Source organism: Capra hircus, chromosome 29 (assembly GCF_001704415.2).
Source record: "Capra hircus breed San Clemente chromosome 29, ASM170441v1, whole genome shotgun sequence".
Lineage (NCBI taxonomy): Eukaryota > Metazoa > Chordata > Mammalia > Artiodactyla > Bovidae > Capra > Capra hircus.
In genome coordinates, this window is record NC_030836.1 from 29,190,713 (window position 1) to 29,208,430 (window position 17,718).

Sequence of the window (17,718 nt, forward strand, 5' to 3'; positions counted from 1 at the left end):
TTCTTACCCAGCAGCGGTGCTGAGCCCGCTCAGGGCCACGTGAAGTGTGAACCATTCTGGTTCGGGAAGATCGTATCATTTCCCCAGTTCCTCTCGGGTAAGGGAGTTCAGAGTCCCTGAAATTGGCTGGTTCCCATAATACTTAAATTTTATGGCAGCACAGTATATTTTGGAGATGTGATTGTGTATTTTATCCATGCTCAGCTGGGCTGTAGCACTCAAACCTCGGGATGCTATTGACCATTGCTATAATGTTTCAGTATACATTTCTGGCAAGACATAACTCACAGTTTAAAATATTAATTTCCCAACCATCCTGTTCCCAGGTGCACTTCGATTTTTATTTTCTTGCAGCTGTACACCAGGAGAGAGGCAAAGCTACTTCTCAGTCGAATACATATTTTTCTGTCCTTCTCCACCCCCAGACATTCCTTGATGGCAGGGACACCCACATCCCTTGTTCTGCATTGTACAGTTCGTGCTAAGCTTAGTAAACAGCCGCATGCCGACCCGCGCCAGGGGAGAATTGCAATGACTGATGGGTGAATGACCAAGATGATTTCAGTCCTTTTTCTCCCAGGGGAGAGGATGGGTTGCAAAGACATCTGTATGGGCGTAAGGGTTGACATTTACAATCCTTAACAGGTGACAGGGCACGGGTGCCAACCGGGCAGCTCAGACACCAGTCATCAATAGGCACCAGAGCCCACCAGTGCATCTTTGCTGAATACCAGCCTGGGTGGGCTGAACAAGGCCTGGAGTTTATTTCAAACACTTATTTTGTTTTCTCCCCATCGCATGATGACCTCTAAGCCCTACCAGCTTTCTTTGCATTTTCAATCAACTTGGTCCCCTTTAATGGATAAAAGGGGGCTTCCAAGGTGACTTAGTGCAAAAGAATCTGCCCGCCAATGCAGGAGACGTGGGTGTGACCTCTGTGTTGGGAAGATCCCCTGGAGAAGGAAATGGCAACCCACTCCAATATTCTTGCCTGGAAAATCCCATGGACAGGAGAGCCTGGTGGGCTATAGGCTATGGGGATGGCAAAGGAGTCGGACACAACTTAGCAATTAAAAACACAGCAACAAACAACAATGGATGGAAGAAGGGAAGAACCAGGTTGTGTCTTAAGTGGGGAATACATTTGGGATCAAGAAATACGAAGGCTTTACTTCTGGAAATCTGACTTTACATGAGATGTGTTTGACTTTGGAATGAACCCGCCAAGCCAACCTTGTGTTAGGTTTAGGACTGACAGCCAGAATGGAGGGTTTACTTGTAATTCACCACCGGAAGTCAGAGGGGCCCTCAAAGTCCTGTGCATCCTGGACCAGGCCTGCCTTGACTGGCTCTGCTCATGGAATCTACAATGAAAGCTGAGACTTAATCCCACCAAATGCCTATGAAGATGGGGTTCCCTAGGAGGGTGTGTGGGTGGGTAGGGCAGGGGTGGGTTCCAGGCCTTCCTAGGGAGGCCTGGGGGTACTCACTTGAGAGGTCCCTGCCCACGCCCAGAGCCAAGCCATCCTTGATCCACAGAACGAAGCCATCGTATTCAGGGATGGCGCACAGCAGTGTCACCGGCTGCCCCGACACCACGGCCTGATCCTGGGGCTGCTGGCTGAAGGAGTACACTTGGCCTAGGAAGGAAACAAGCAAGGCGGTCAGTTACTTGCCGGAAGGGCTTCTGCTTGATCTATAGAAGCAGAGAGCAGGCTGGTTCAGGAGACAAGAGCCCCCCAGAGTGCCTCCCTTCCCGCTGGGGCCCAGCAGCGGCTTCCTCACTGACCTCAGCTCCATTGCCTGCTCACAGGAGCTGGCCACAGCTGCAGGCTCCCTGCCCATCAACCCCCAGTGCACTCACGCTGTGGTTTCGCCATCCTCTAGCCGCAAACGGGCCATGGGACATCCTATTCCCCTTTCCACCTGACGACACCCCCTGCACCTACTTCCACAAGGGGCAGAGGCAGGAGACAGACCTCCAGCCGGAAGCACTCTGGAGGTGTGCTTCAAGAGGGCCATGGGCATGGAGGAGGGTGGAGAGCTATGAGTAAACCTGGAAACCCAAGGAATAATAGCATCCTTTTAGTGGCTTCCAGGATGGGACTAGGACCAGCACCCCAAGGAGCCAGGCCCTACAGGACAGAAAGAATGGAGCTATTCATGGAGGATTAACTGCAATGCTAGCTAGCTGTTATTACCCACAGTTTACAGATGAACTGAGGCTCCTAGGAAAGGAGTGACATGCCTGAGGTCACACAGTGGGCTCAGGTGTAGCTCAAAGGGCACACAGTGGGTCCAGGTGGAGTTCAGGGTCACACAGTGGGTCCAGGTGGAGTTCAAGGGCACACAGTGGGTCTAGGTGGAGTTCAGGGGCACATAGTGGGCCCAGGTAGAATTCAGGGTCACACAGTGGGTCCAGGTAGAGTACAGGGGCACAGAGTGGGTCCAGGTGGAGTTCAAGGGCATACAGTGGGCCCAGGTGGATTTCAGGGGCACACAGTGGGCCCAGGTGGAGTTCAGGGGCACACAGTGTGCCCAGGTGGAGTTCAGGGGCACACAGTGTGCCCAGGTGGAGTTCAGGGGCACACAGTGGGTCCAGGGGCACACAGTGGGTCCAGGTGCAGTTCAGGGGCACACAGTGGATCCAGGTAGAGTTCAGGGGCACACATTGGTCCCAGGTGGAGTTCAGGGGCACACAGTAGTCCCAGGTGGATTTCAGGGGCACACAGTGGGTCCAGGTGGAGTTCAGGGGCATACAGTGGGACCAGGTGGAGTTCAGGGGCACACAGTGGGCCCAGGTGGAGTTCAGGGGCACACATTGGGCCCAGGTGGAGTTCAGGGGCACACATTGGTCCCAGGTGGAGTTCAGGGGCACACAGTAGTCCCAGGTGGATTTCAGGGGCACACAGTGGGTCCAGGTGGAGTTCAGGGGCATACAGTGGGCCCAGGTGGAGTTCAGGGGCATACAGTGGGCCCAGGTGGAGTTCAGGGGCACACAGTGGGCCCAGGTGGAGTTCAGGGGCACACAGTGGGTCCAGGTGGAGTTCAGGGGCACACAGTGGGTCCAGGTGGAGTTCAGGGGCACACAGTGGGTCCAGGTGGAGTTCAGGGGCACACAGTGGGTCCAGGTGGAGTTCAGGGGCACACAGTGGGTCCAGGTGGAGTTCAGGGGCACACAGTGGGTCCAGGTGCAGTTCAGGGGCACACAGTGGGTCCAGGTGGAGTTCAGGGGCACACAGTGGATCCAGGTAGAGTTCAGGGGCACACATTGGTCCCAGGTGGAGTTCAGGGGCACACAGTAGTCCCAGGTGGAGTTCAGGGGCACACAGTGGGTCCAGGTGGAGTTCAGGGGCATACAGTGGGCCCAGGTGGAGTTCAGGGCACACAGTGGGCCCAGGTGGAGTTCAGGGGCACACAGTGGGCCCAGGTGGAGTACAGGGGCACACAGTGGGTCCAGGTGCAGTTCAGGGGCACACAGTATGCCCAGGTGGAGTACAGGGGCACACAGTGGGTCCAGGTGCAGTTCAGGGGCACACAGTGGGTCCAGGTGCAGTTCAGGGGCACACAGTGGGTCCAGGTGCAGTTCAGGGGCACGCTGTGGGCCCAGGGCACATGGCGAGCCCAGGTGTAGTTTTAGGGCACTCAGTGGGTCCAGGTGTAATGTGGCAGGTGATGCGGCTGAGGGAGCAGGTCATTGTCTCCACCCATCCTCCCACCCTTTCTCTTCTGCAGCAGACCCTACTCCAGCCTCACTGTCACTTGGAAGCAGACCATCAGTGAGACCCTACCCCTCCCCACACACTCCTCCCTGAATCATCTACCTTAGCAGGTCGTGACTAAGGTAAACAGACACACACAGTAGGTACAATACGCCAGTCATTGTTCTGAGATTTAAAGATATCAGCTTGTTAGCATGTTCATCTTCATAACAACCTATGAGGTTGGTGCGATTTTTATCCGCGTTTTCCAGATGAGGACATGGGGCCCAAGGAAGGGAAAAATATTAACCGAAGCCTCACATATTAGTTACTCACAAGCGCCCTGCGTACCTTCCCGTGGCCATCACGTGCCCACAACACCTGCTGGAGCCTTATCAACCCCGTGTCACAGGGACTCAGCAACGGAGGCTTGGAGGGTTCTAAATTGTCCAGGGAGGCTCTAGCGGCAGGACCTGGGCTGTGAACCCAAGACTCTGGCTCTGAGGACCGTGTTCTCCTCTACAGCGAGCGGATCTCTATGCCTGGACCTGGAGGGATTGCCGAAGAAGGGGGTGTCTTGTGACCTACATTTCCTGGGCAGCCACAGCTGAACCGACGACGGGGCATGCCGTAAAGGAGTGGACCTTGACGTCCACTGAGCTCCTGGCCCGCAGTCCCATCCAGGCTTCACATGCAGTCCCTCCCATAACTGACTACCATTCAGAGCAGAACAGCTCCCATTTCACACCAAAGAAACCCAGATCAGAGAGGCAAAGCAACCTGCCCAAGTTCACACAGCTAATGAATGGGGTTTGATCTGAGGGTCATGACTTCTAAGTTTGTATTTTTTTCCCACATCCTACTCTGCGGACACAGATACACAGCCGAGGAAAATCGGACCTGGTGGGCAGGCTGTTCCTCCGCTGGGAGAGAGTCGGGGTGGCCACAGAGGTCTCGGACACTCTCTGCTGCCCATCCTGGGGACACAGAGCTCCAGACTGGGGCCAAACTCTCAGCAAGAGATGGCCCTGAGAAGGGAGTCACTGGGGAATGTCCCTGAGGGGCACTGGGGATGGCAGAGGGGGAGAGACAGAGGTCCACACGGCAGAGAGAGTGTGTGGAAGGCAGGAAGGTAGTAGGTTTTCAACTGGATGAGATCTTGGCTGGGTCTCTGAGGAATCTCATTAAAAATCAAATTGGCCCTGAATTGTGGGAGTAACACTTTTTATTCTGATTTGAGCTTTACAAATTAGATTTCATAGGACATTTTCATCAGCTCTGTGTGGTGGGGTGTTTTTTTTTTTCTTTTTCTGTCTCTCCAAGTTCTCTGTTGTAATTAGACTGCTTCTGGCACCAAAACAAGAGAGAGAGAAGGAGGGAAGAGATGAGAGGAGACAGGGAGGGAGAGAGTGGAGAAGGAGCCAGAGGGATAGGGGATGGGGAGAGCGGGAGAGAAGGAGTGGAGAGGAAGAGAGAGACGAGGGAAGAGAGGGAAGCCGGCAGGGAGAAGAGCGGGAGGAATGGACAGGGAGGAGCTGGGATGACGGAGAGGCTGCGTGGGCGGCAGACCAGTCCTCTCCCAGGCCCCTTCTCCAAGGCTCTAATGATGATTTCACAGTGCATTCTTTTATCTCAAAACCTTTCTTGCAAGAAGGACAGTGTCAAGACAGCCACCATAGCTGCCAGAGACTGTGTGATCAGAGAGAATTATCAGGTTGTCAGCTGGGAGCCAGGGGTGGGGGTAGGGGTGGGGTTGAGATGAACAAGCCCTCTGCAGCAGAGCCTGAGCCCCAGGACTGCCCGTGAACAGGGAGGCCTGTGGTGGGAGCACCCCCTTGCTTCCTCTTGGTATCGGTGAGGGCACCTGGAAAGCTGGGGTGCAGGGGGCATCCCAGGTGGAGGTGTGGGCCGGGGCGAGGGTGAGAAGCCTGAGGATGGCGGAGTTGTCGGTGCCCCAGGGAGAAGGGCTGTCACCATGGAGACTGGGGCTGGAGGGGCCGGAGGGGCTTGGAGGGGAAGGTCCCGGGAAGCAGGTGTGGAAGTGGACACTGAGCGGTCACTACTTCTCCGTCGAGGCTGCCTCAGAGCCAGGAGTTGGGGCAGGGCCGACAGAAGGGAGCCAGAAAGGAAGGAAACAGAAGTGAGCCTTCAGTGGACTAGCGTCCCCTGATCTACCCCAGCAGACTTCAGAGAGAGCTTTCGGCTCTCACATGTTGTCTGTTTGGATCCCCTCAACTTTTCCACGGAAAGAATGTTTCTGGAGGGAGATTGGTACCCAGGATAGTCTTAACTGCTGCTGCTGCTGCTGCTGCTAAGTCGCTTCAGTCGTGTCCGACTCTGTGCGACCCCATAGACGGCGGCCCACCAGGCTCCCCCATCCCTGGGATTCTCCAGGCATGAACCCTGGAGTGTGTTGCCATTTCCTTCTCCAATGCGTGAAAGTGAAAAGTGAAAGGGAAGTTGCTCAGTCATGTCTGACTCTTAGCGATCCCATGGACTTCAGCCTAACAGGCTCTGCTGTCCATGGGATTTTCTAGGCAAGAGTACTAGAGTAGGGTGCCATTGCCTTCTCCGGAGAGTTTCAACAGGCTGCCCCAAAAGACATGGTTTGCAGATTATTTGTGGGGAGGGTGCACTCTGACAATTTGCCTTTTCATCATGTTTATTCTGGCTGTACTGGCTGGCATGTGGAATCTTAGTTCCCCTGACCAGGGATCGAACTTGTAACCTCTGCAGTGCAAGTGTGCAGTCTTAACCACTGGACTGCCAGGGAAGTCCTCAGCAAAATTTTAATTTTTGCACATTAAATTCAAGCTACTAAGAATGATTTTCTCTTTCAAATCAACGAGACCCTTTCTCGAGTAGCACCTAAGCTAGGTGTCACTTCTAGAGGAGATGAAGGTTACAGCGTTGAAGATGGAGAGGAGAGGAAGGGATGGACCAGTGGGACAGGCCCAGGGGCCTCCCCTTCAAGCTGAGGAACCCCAGGGGATGCGGCAGGCAGACACGGAGGGAGGTTCTTGTCTGAAGAATCTCCTTACCAGTTCCTTCACTTGTGACTTTCCAGTCCAGAGAGGTGAAAGGCAAATGATTATTTTCTATAACCTCCTGGGCATTATATTGCATAGGCGAGAAGCTTCCAGAGATGCTTTGTTTATTCAGCACACACTTATTGAGACCTGCCAGGAGGCAGAAATTACGTTGTCTGGTGAGAAGGGGGTGAATACGACCTGGTCTGTCCCTCCAGGCGCTCACCTCTGTGGCCTCCGCCCTGCCCCCATCTGGCAGCTCTGATCCAAGCAGAGCATGCGCTGGGCCCCACAGGGTCCTACTCTCACTGTGGACTCAGCCCCCTGTCAGGTCTCTGCCTCAGCTTCCCATCTTGTCCAGTGACCTCCTGCTGTGGAGCCCGGCAGCTCATGTGACCTCCCTTCTCAGGCTTTATTTTTATTTAGTTACTTTTATTTTTTTAAACTGGCATATAGTTGATTACAATGTTGTGTTCATCTCAGGTGTACAGCAAAGAGATTCCATTATATGTTTATATTTGTATATTCTTTTCCAGATTCTTTTCTATTATAGGTTATAACAAGATATTGAATATAGTTCCCTGAGCTATATAGCAGACCTGTTTTATATATAGTAGTTGTGCATCTGTTAATCCCAAACTCCTAATATAGCCCTCCCCTACTTTTCCCCTTTGATAAGCATGTTTGTTTTTTATGTCTGCAATTCTGTTTTATAAATAAGCTTTTTCTATCATTTTTTTTTAGCTTCCACATATAAGTGATATCATATGATATTTGTCTTTTTGTCTGTTCAGTCTCTGGGTTGGAAAGATCCTCTGGAGGAGGGCATGGTAACCCACTCCAGTATTCTTGCCTGAGAATATCCATGGACAGAGGAGTCTGGCGGGCTGCAGTCCAAGGGGTCCCAAAGAGTTGGACATGACTGAATGACTAAGCACAGCATAGCACTTACTATTGTACAACTCGTTAGTATATTGGAGAAGGAAATGGCAGCCCACTCCAATATTCCTGCCTGGAGAATCCCATGGACAGAGGAGCCTGGAGGGCTACAGTCCATAGGGTTGCAAAGAGTATTATATATTAGTATACAGTTATTATTATATTAATAATATATTATTATAGTTATACTAATAACTATATTATATAGCCATTTATATTAATATAATTATACATTAACATACATTATTATATACTACATATAATCTTTAATATTATTACATATATTATTATACGTAATATGGTATATTATCATATATAATATTACCTATTAGCAATATTACATTAATATAATTAATGTTATAGTTATTAATATAATGCCATTATTGGGCCTTTCCTGGCCATCCGGTGGTTAGGACTCTCTACTTCCACCGCAGGGGGTACAGGTTCCATCCCTGGTCAAGGAGCTGGGATCCCACATGCCTCAGGGTCAAAAAACCAAAGCATGAAACAGAAGCAACACTGTAACAAATTCAATGAAGACTTTAAAAATGGTCCACATCAAAAAAAATCTTTAAAAATATAATACTATTATTATATAAATATTATTATGTAGCTGGTTATGTGTTATAAATAGTATTTTTATTCTCATAGAATTAATACATAGCTGACTTTCATTGAATGAACCACATGAATTAAGAGGTTTACAGGGGTTATTTGAATTCTTTCCAGTTGGTCCTATGGAATGGGTACCCCGTGAGACCCATGGGAAGATGCCGTCGCTAGAAGCCCAGGGCCCTAAGTGATGGAGAAGGGGCAGCAGGCCAGCAGTCCTGTGTCAGAGCCACAGCCTGCGGTCCTTTACTAGACAGTCCTAAGCCCCCGGGGACGCACAGACGTGCCTGAGACCCCCTTCCCCTGCCCTTGACCGGAACTGAAGAAAACTTCAAAGGAGAGAGCCAGGGAGGAAACCCACGCGGAACTCTCCTGCATTTGAGAGGTTGCGGGGAGGATGGGGTGTGGTCCTGGTGGGAGCTGCAGGCCATCTTTCCTATCCCCTCCCTGGAGGATGGTCCCATCCCAGGAAGGGAGAGGCCCTCCAGGGTCTTTTCAGAGCCCCTGAGGTCACTTTCCCTGGCCCATGTGTCTCCTGGCATGCCCAGGCTGCTGTGGCTTGCCCATGCCAAGACAGCACCTCACCAACTCTGCGACTTGCCTCTACCACACTGAGGCGGGGTGGGGAGGGGGAGCCTGTGTCTCCACACTGAGCCCAGAAAGGGGATGTGACCCCCCAAGTTTCACTGAGTCAGGATTAGGGTCTGGCTCTCACAGAACCCCCAGCTCAGCAGGCCAGGGGCGGGAGCGGAGGCGGAAGTCTGAGCAGGTGGGGGCTTTGGGAACCTTCTCTCCAAACCTCAGGAAGTGGGGGCCGCCACCGGAGGGAAGGATGAAAAGCAGGGAGGGCTCTGGGGAGCCCCAGGCTTCGAGCCAAGTGTGTGTTCCTTGTGCTCTGAGTCCAAGTGGGGATGAAGGTGGGGAGAAAGGATGAGGTGGCGGCAGGTGGTGGCAGGACTCTCAACTCCTCAGCGCAGGGAGGGACAGGTGCAGCTGCTGCCTGGCCCGAGGTGGAGGGAGGCACTGGAAGAAGCCCCCGGGGCTCCCTCACCCCTGTACCAGCCCAGCTCGGAGCTGCCCCTCCCCCAGCCCTGCTGCCCTCTCCTGCAGCTGGCTGCCCCCTGCCCTCTGCTTGCTGCTCAGCATCTCTCAAGACTTCTCCAGACTGTTCTCAACGCCCCCCTCCGCTACCCCTCACTTCCTCATCTCTACCAGCCATCAGGCTCCCCAAAGGGGCCACCCCTCTCAGCCCTGACCACATGGCCCCTCACTGCAGTCTCTTTTTTGGGGACTCACGCAGGTCACATTAACATGGAGTGAGCCATCACCATCTGGCTCTGGGAGGTCCCCACTGTCTTCCAGTAGAACATCTAAAATGCTGAAGACCCCATGACTGTCTATAAGCTCACACACGTGTGGCCCCTGATCTGAGGTCACCTCTCAATTCCCAGCTACCTCCTGGGGAGGGGAGAGACACTCTGCTGGCTGAGGTTGGGAGGACCAACCCTCCAAGAGTGATGTCTTTACATCCGTGTTCTGGGGACCTGGCTACCTCAGTGTGTGCGTGTGTGTGTGTGCGTGTGTGTGCACGCATGTATGTTGGTGGGGTTGAGTCGGTTGGCTTCCAGGCCCCACCCCTTCTCTAGCCAGACCTTTTCTGCTTCTATTCCTTGTCAACCACTCACAATTTTGCTCAGATAAACACTTCTCACTCTTTTAGAATATTTGAAAGCCTCTGGTTTAGAATTTTTGGGGGTGGAATTTTTCCTGGGACTAAAATACATGCTGAGAAGGCCAAGGCTTCTCTCTGCTGTCAGGGTTGCTGTGGGTCTGGACAGTCTTTAAGGTCCCAGGGGCCCCTGGCATTGTTGCCTCACTCTGACTCTGTGTGTGTGTGTGTGTGTGTGTGTGTGTGTGTGTGTGTGTGTGTGTGTGGTGAGGGGCGTGGGGGCAGGGAACAGGTAGGAAGAGGGCCCAGTGGTCCTGTGCCCATGGTACCCGGGGTCCTCCATGCCAGACTCCAAGGAAGGTGCTCACCTAACCCTGCCGGCCATAACTCTCAACCCCGACCTTCTGGGGACAAACTGGCACGCCAGTGACCTAAGTCTGTTGCTACGCCTACAGGCACAAGTTTGTGTCTGTTCCCAGTCACCGATCTGGTGGTCAGGTGGTCCCATGGTGGTGTGAGAGGCAGCCCTCTGTGGGGGTCAGTGTGGACTAGTGCAGAGAGCAAGGGGTGTGGGGTTAGTTAGTGTAACAGGAGAGACAGGCTCGGAGCCAACTGCCCTGGAGCCTGATGTGCGGAGCAGGGGCACTGATCTCCACATGTGCCCTGCTATCCCCTGGCTCCGTCGTGCTCAGAGCTCAGGTTGGAGGTGGTCAGGAGATGGTGTGGGGTGTGCGCAACCTCCTCCTCCCCTCTCTCTGGGCGCCTCATTTTTGTAGTTTTCATCACTATTTATGAGCCTTTCCTGAGCCCAGGACTGTTAAAGCTGGAGCCACAAGGGGGTCCCAGAGCTGGGAAAGGAGGCTTTGCAAGCCTGAAGCTGGACCGATTAGAACCTGCTTCTTCCCATGAGTCACACAGACGAGAGATGTGAACATCTGAGCCTCCTGCAGTCCTGCCTTTGCCGGCTCCAGTCTCCTGGAGCTGCCTGCCCAGCCACGCAGAAAAGGTTCAGATGTCACCGTCTGCTCTGTTATTAGTGACCAACTGGGGAAGGTTTAAGAATACTTGTACCGGGGCTATTTGTCGCCAGCTTTCTCCCAGCCCAGAGCACGCAAATTGCCTCTTATGAGATTAAGGGAAGTTGCCCTGGTCCTGAGAAGCAGACAGATGGACGAAGGGAAGAGGAGGCAGGAGCCAGCTCAGCGGCCGGCTGACACCAGGACAGCGCCCGGCTGTGGGGTGGGAAGGGACCAGGGCAGGATGGCTCCGGTCGTGCCTGGAAGCCTCAGCCTTGACTTCTGCAGCTCTCTGGGGGCTCAGCACATGCCCAGCTCCTAATGCAGTAGAATGAGCTTTGGGAAATTTCTGGAACATCCTATTGTGACCCACTTGGGGGGTATGGGGTTATATTTTAGCCCCCTAAAAATAAAACTGATTGATATGGGGTGTAACGGTACCCCTGATGTGCCATGGGCCACAGGTAGGGGACGGTCCCACCCCAACAACCTCCAAGACCCCTGGCCAGGTGTGGGGATGCTGATGAGGGACTGAGGTATCTTCCAGGACAAAGAGCTTAGTGTCTGGTGGAGAAAAATCTATGCGCAGAGAACTAGAATAAGAGATGCCCCAGGACTTTCCTGGCGGTCCAGTGGTTAAGAATCTGCACTTCCATTGCAGAGGGCACAGGTTCTATCGCTGGTCAGGGAACTAAGATCCCACATGGAGCATGCATGCTGCAGCCAAAAAAAAAAAAAAAATCCTTAAAATAATAAGTGCCCCAAATGAGGTATAAAGAAAGTCCCAAGGATGTAACAAGACAGAAACAGGCTCAAAGATACAGAGAACAGACTAGTGATTACCAGTAGGTAAAGGAAGGGAGGAGGGAGCAGGGAGGCATAGTAGATTAAGAGGTACAAATGACTGTAGAAAATAAATAAGCCACAAGGATATATTCTACAATAAAGGGCATATAACTAATATTTTGATAACTATAAATGGAGTATAACCTTTGAAAATTGTGAATCACCATGCTGTACCCCTGAAATTTATATAATAATAAAGAAAGTCTCAAGGAAGAAAGATCTTTCCTTTTGGGGAAAGGAGGCACAGGACTGGCCTTTTTTTAAAAAAAAAATTATTTATTTATTTGGCTCTTTGTTACAGCATGCACACTTAGTTGCCCTGTGGCATGTGGGATCTTAGTTCTCTGACTAGGGATCAAAACTGCATCCCTTGCAGTAGAAGGTAGATTCTTAACCACTGGACCACCAGGGAAATCCCAGGGCTGGCTTCAGAAATAGCCTGGAAGGGTAAGCAAGGTGAGGGCAAGGAGGGAATATTTCCTGGGATGTGGATGGTGTAGGTAAAGTACGAAGTCACAACGTGTTCAGGGACTAACAGGACGGATGCTACAAGGTCCAGGCTGGATCTCTGGCTCTGTGGCCACAGCTGTGCACCCCTGGGGAAACTTCCTAGTCACTCTGGACCTTAGTTTCCCCGTAGGATGGAAACCATGCTTGAATGGGACACTTGAGGAAAGCCCCCAGGGCCCTGCACGCCCTCTCACTGCAAGCCTGTGTAGGATGCACAAGGGAACACAGTAAGTTCAGCTGCACAGGCCCTCGAATGCACACTAAGAAGTTTTCGCTGATAAGAAACCATCCCTGGTGTTGACCCACAGGCTCAGATCTGAGTTTGCGAAAGATCACGGTGGCAGCAGGGAGGCAGATGGATAAAGGAGAAGAATCCGAAGGCAGAAGACTGGTCTGGAGGATTCTGCCCATAAGGGATCAGGATAAAGCTGAAAATGGATTTGGGAGTTACTGGAGGTGGCACTGAGCTAGCAAGCTATTGGGTTTGATGGGAGATGAGGAACTCAGAGGCATAAAGGTCCCCCGTCTCCCTGGGCTGCAGGACAGGGTGAATGGGTAACTGGGGGAGCCACTTCTGTCTCAGGGAAAGAAGAAGGTTGGAGGGCTAGTGAATTCAGTTGTAAATATGTTGATGGAGAGGGGTGCAGAATTGCTTAGGAGAAGACACCCTGGATGTAGTAGGTCTGGAGGAAGAAGGTGGGATTCACTCACACTTAACTGAGCATCACTATGGCTCAGGCAGTGGGAGGTGTTTTCTCTACATGTCCTCTCGTTGGGTGTTGACCTGAGAACTCATCTGCTAATCTGGAAGGTTATAGGCATTGATGTGACTAAGAGGGACATAGCTGCTCCAGGCTGGGAGTATCGGGGGCAACTGCCTTGGGTAGCACGTCTAACTCCTGTCAAAGTTTGCACAGGCTTCGAGCCCTTTTGGGTTGGAAAGAAGTCAGTCTTCTTCTTTTGGACCAGAATTGGAAATAGAGAGAAGCCAGAAGGACAAACGGGTGGAAGACAGGGCTTCCCTCCATTGTCTGTTTCTCGTGGACCTCTGCTGGGAGAGAGAGGGGCTGGGACACGCTTTCAACCTTCACACTGCTGTTTGCAGCTGTTTGTAGCCTCAATTCTGAAACACAGCTGAAGAAAAGCTTGCCAGTATCATGAATGTTCCAGAAACTGTGCTGGACTTTTATGGGGGCTTATATGGGAGAGGCTGACTGTTCTTCCCAGGGACATCAGCCTGGGTGAGGGGTACAAGTTCCTAGTTCTCCCACTTTGCTCCTGGCCCGAGATGGGGCGGCCAGGCAGCCTGCGATTCTCCCAGCCTCTCTCGACTCTCCCTAGGACACGCAGCCCGCCAAGGTTATCCTGGACAGCATGGGGCTCTAATGAAAAACAATGGGGCTGGCTGAGGCAGGGTGACTCCAAAGGCACTATAAATCCTTCGCCTCCTGATTATCAGCCTGTGGCCCCAGCTCCAGCCTGCGCTGAGCTCATTAGTGGCTGGGAGAGGATCCTCCATCCATTCAGTCAAGTTCTGGATGCCAAGAACACACTGATAAGGGCTGCCGGAAACACTGGCGCGTGCGTGCCCGTGAAGGAGCCATCCACCCCGCCTGCCGGATGTCTGACCAGGATGAGAAAGAGCAGTGTGGGCTTCGGCAGTGGCCATGGGGGTCGGTGGAAACGGGAGACCATCGGGCAGCCCGTGAAGGCTGGGACCCTGCATGTCGTCCCAGCAGGAGGGCCCTGCTGCTGGCTGGCCAGGGGCCTGGGCTAACCCTCGTGTCTCCCTCCGTGTCTTAGGGCACTGTGTCTTTGGGACTGGAATATGTGCTCCCTGAACCATTTTGGGGGCAGTGTAGGGAGCAGCATGAGGCAAAGAAAGTGCATCTGAAGAGCAGTGATGGGCTGTCATTAGCCCGAGAGGCAGCTGTCGGCATCGGGTACGGGCCCACAAAATTTCCACATACCCTCTTAGAGCACAGCGGCTTGGGAACCACTGGGATGGGCTGGAGGCGGGGCCGTGGACCATGGACCCCATGATGTCCCAGGAGTCTTGTTCCCTTTTAGAAGAGATGCTGTGTCCTGACCCTGAGCACCCAGGCCCAGAAGGAACCCACGTGGTGCTGCTTCTGCTGCCTCTTAGCTGTGCGCCCTTGAGCCTGACCCTTCCCATCTCTGAGACTCAGCTCCTATCTGTAAATGCAGGGTTCAGACTAGAAGTCAATTCCTCAGGTGCTCTATTTTAGCCCCGATGTTCAGTGTTCTGATTTATTCAATGTATTAAATTAAAAAAAAAACTTATTTGTTTGGCCATGCCACACAGCATGAGGGATCTTAGTTCCCCAACCAGGGATTGATAGCGGGAGAGGTTAAGGCTGCAAAGAAAAAAAAAAAAAACAAAAACACAAGGCACAAAGAAGTAAAGGCAGATCTCCCAAGCTGATTTGGCCTGTTTGGGAAAGATCTATGTCCTAACTATCATTTTTTTTTTTTAAGCAAGGGTTCATATTACTTGCATCAGTGCCATATATGTCTCCTTCTGACTTACTTTACTTACTATGGTAATCTCTAGCTGCATCCACATCGCTGCAAATGCATTGTTTTGTGTCTCTTTTAATGACTGAGTAATATTCTATTGTATATATGTACAGCATCTTCTTATTCATTCATCTGTTGGTGGACATTAGGTTTGCTTCCATGTCTTGGCTATTGTAAATAGTGCTGCTGTGAACATAGGGGTGCATGTATCTTTTTGAATTACAGTTTTGTGCAGGACTGGGATCGCTGCTAATTCTATTTTTAGTTCTCTGAGGAACCTCCATACTGTTCTCCATAGTGGTGGCACCAGTTTAAATCCCTACCAACAGTGTAGGAGGGTTCCCTTTATTCCACACCCTCTCCAGCCTTTGTTATGTGTAGATTTTTTTAATGATGGCCATTCTGACTGGTTTGGTATCTCATTGTGGTTTTGACAATCCATTCTTAAAGATCTTGTGAACAGAGAGAAGCAAGTGTGTGAATAATCCAAAATGATGGACATTTCAAAACAATGAATAATCCAAAGTAATAACACTTATTTTCAACATTGGAATGTATTTTGGTATTCATGTTTGAATATGGATGTGTTTGATGTTCTGGGAATTTTTAATACTTAAAAAAGCCACAAAAGAACCCATTGATGACGCTCCCTCTGGCCTCTTGCTCAGTTGGGTGGAGAACATCACCCTTTGTACTCGTCCACTCACCCTCCCCAGCCTGCTATCGCTGTGGCTCACACTTTCTCCAGGAGAGGATGGAGATCTTAGCTAATTTTGCCTTTAAAGGACTTTCATTCCCTTTGGGCCTCATGCAAATAAGAAAAAAATAAGAAGCTGCGAAATGTTAACAGAGGACTTCATTAAGTAGTCCTGGTGATAGCATTTGCCAGGAATGGGGACAATTTGCTAGCAGACAATTGAGAGCTGACTATATATGCGTCCTAATTAAAATCGTAATTCTTCTTCTCATCGCGCTGGGATTCTGGGTCCTGTCTTCTGGCTGCTCTAGGATATTAACCACCGCTAAGTCTTGCATATGTTTTACGCATCACAAAGCTCTTCACATACCTTATTGTACTTAATCCACCCTCCTGACACTCTTTCGAGAAGGTTCTATCATCACCGTGAGGTAGACACTTGAATGCCAAGGTTTAAAGCCATGACCAGCCAAGGTCCCACTGCAAGAGTGTGCCCCATGCCAGCCCTTTTCACCGTCACCTGACCTCTCCCATCACCACCTGACCACGGCCCTGGTAGGGGTTCAGATTATTTACATCAAACCCTGAGAAGGCAGCAGCAAAGAAAACAAAATAAAGCTAAATTTTATTACTGCCGCTTATCTTTGTTTTGAGTGTTTGAAGTGGAGATGTTGGTAAAGAAGAGATGCTGGAAGCACTTTGAGAGGAAGGCAAGGAAGTGTGTGTGTTAACGGGAGTGCCAGATGGGCTGAGGCTGGGTCACTGAGCCCAGGCGTTGCAGGAGGTGAGCTGGTGGCAGGAAGGATGGGACTGGCAGACGCAGAGCTCCCTGGAAGCAGTAGCCTCAAGTCCAGGTGAGCTATTTTCACAGCAACAATCTTGAGGAATAGAGAGAATCCCTTCCACTTCATGGATTAGGAAATGGAAGCTCAGAGAGGTTAAGAAACCCACCCGAGGTCATAGCGTGTGCTGGAGGCTGGTGTTTGAACCATCTGACCCCAGTTCTGGACTTCAGTTGACAGTCTCCGGTAAGCATAGACCGTGACTGAGCTATATAGTGTCCTCTTCAGAAAGCAGAGGCTGACAACTGTTTCTCCCAGCTGTGCTCGCAAAATACACAGGAAGCTGAAGGGACACCTGCTTCTTACTGCTGGACACAAGCCCCATCTCACCTGCAGATTGCAATCAACCAGAGACACCTCTGATCCTCCCAGGCACTCCTGGGCCCAAGATCACCTCCGTAAACGACCATTTAGGGCAAAAGTCATCCACAGCCAGGCAGAGGCACCCCCGCCCGGCCCTGCTGCCTCCTTGTTCAGAAGCCTTTTACAAAGGCCAGCTCCCTGGAATGGTTTTCTTAGCTCAGTCTGGGGCTGTGAGAAAAACGACTTCCATTCCCTGCACGGCGGGAGCCTTGGGCCTTTGCTACAGCCACTGTGATGGGGAACATCTCCTCTGCTGTAAAGGCAACCCGAGGAGGACCAGCTGGTACTCAGTCATGCCCTTCTACTGGGCATGGGATGGGGGACCGTGAATGGGAGTCTTCATGGGAGCTGAGGCCTCATTCCTGCCTGGCCCCCCACCCCCATCCCGGGACATCTCCGTTTCCAGTCTGGAGTGCCACCAGAGGTCCTGATGGCTCCTCTAATAGGAAAGTTACTCTTGGCTTCACTGGAGGGGACAGAGCAGCTTTCAAGCCTCCTCCCTGAAACGCAACAATATCTGGTACCAGTCGGCGTCTTGGGGAGAGAATTCATGTCCATAATTAGTTACTGTATATCACCGTTAGTACTCTGCTCAGGATTTACTGGGCAAACACCGTTTAACTGCACAATAACTACAGTCCTTGTTGCTTATTGGGTAATTTACTAAGGCTGGGAGGATGGGGCGGGAGGGACTCTGAATAGGAGGTATTGTAACCCCTTGAATCAAACTTTATGAGTTTGGGTTTGGCAGGGAGGAGGCAGCTGGTAGCCAGCTCTCGTTGCTTTGTTTTGCAGAGTTGGCTGGCAGACTGCTTCCTTCCCTTTCTTTATTGCAGGAGAGGTCTGGGGACTCAGATCTGGGGCTGCCCAGGGCTGCCTAGGGCTACAGAAGTTTTCTGGTAGAGAGGGTCTTTGGATGAAGACAAAGAAAACTCAGCAGGAAGCAGCAGCAG

General features: G+C 51.6%; 1 protein-coding gene across 2 annotated transcripts in view; it reads right to left on the minus strand.

The window, feature by feature from the left end:
* Positions 1-17,718, minus strand: part of KIRREL3 (kin of IRRE like 3 (Drosophila)) — a 613,428-nt gene that overhangs the window by 100,443 nt on the left and 495,267 nt on the right. For both annotated transcript variants that reach the window (XM_018043218.1, XM_018043217.1), the window contains exon 4: positions 1,491-1,640. In XM_018043218.1, coding sequence (XP_017898707.1) covers positions 1,491-1,640 — 150 coding nt within the window. The remainder of the gene's footprint in view (positions 1-1,490; positions 1,641-17,718) is intronic.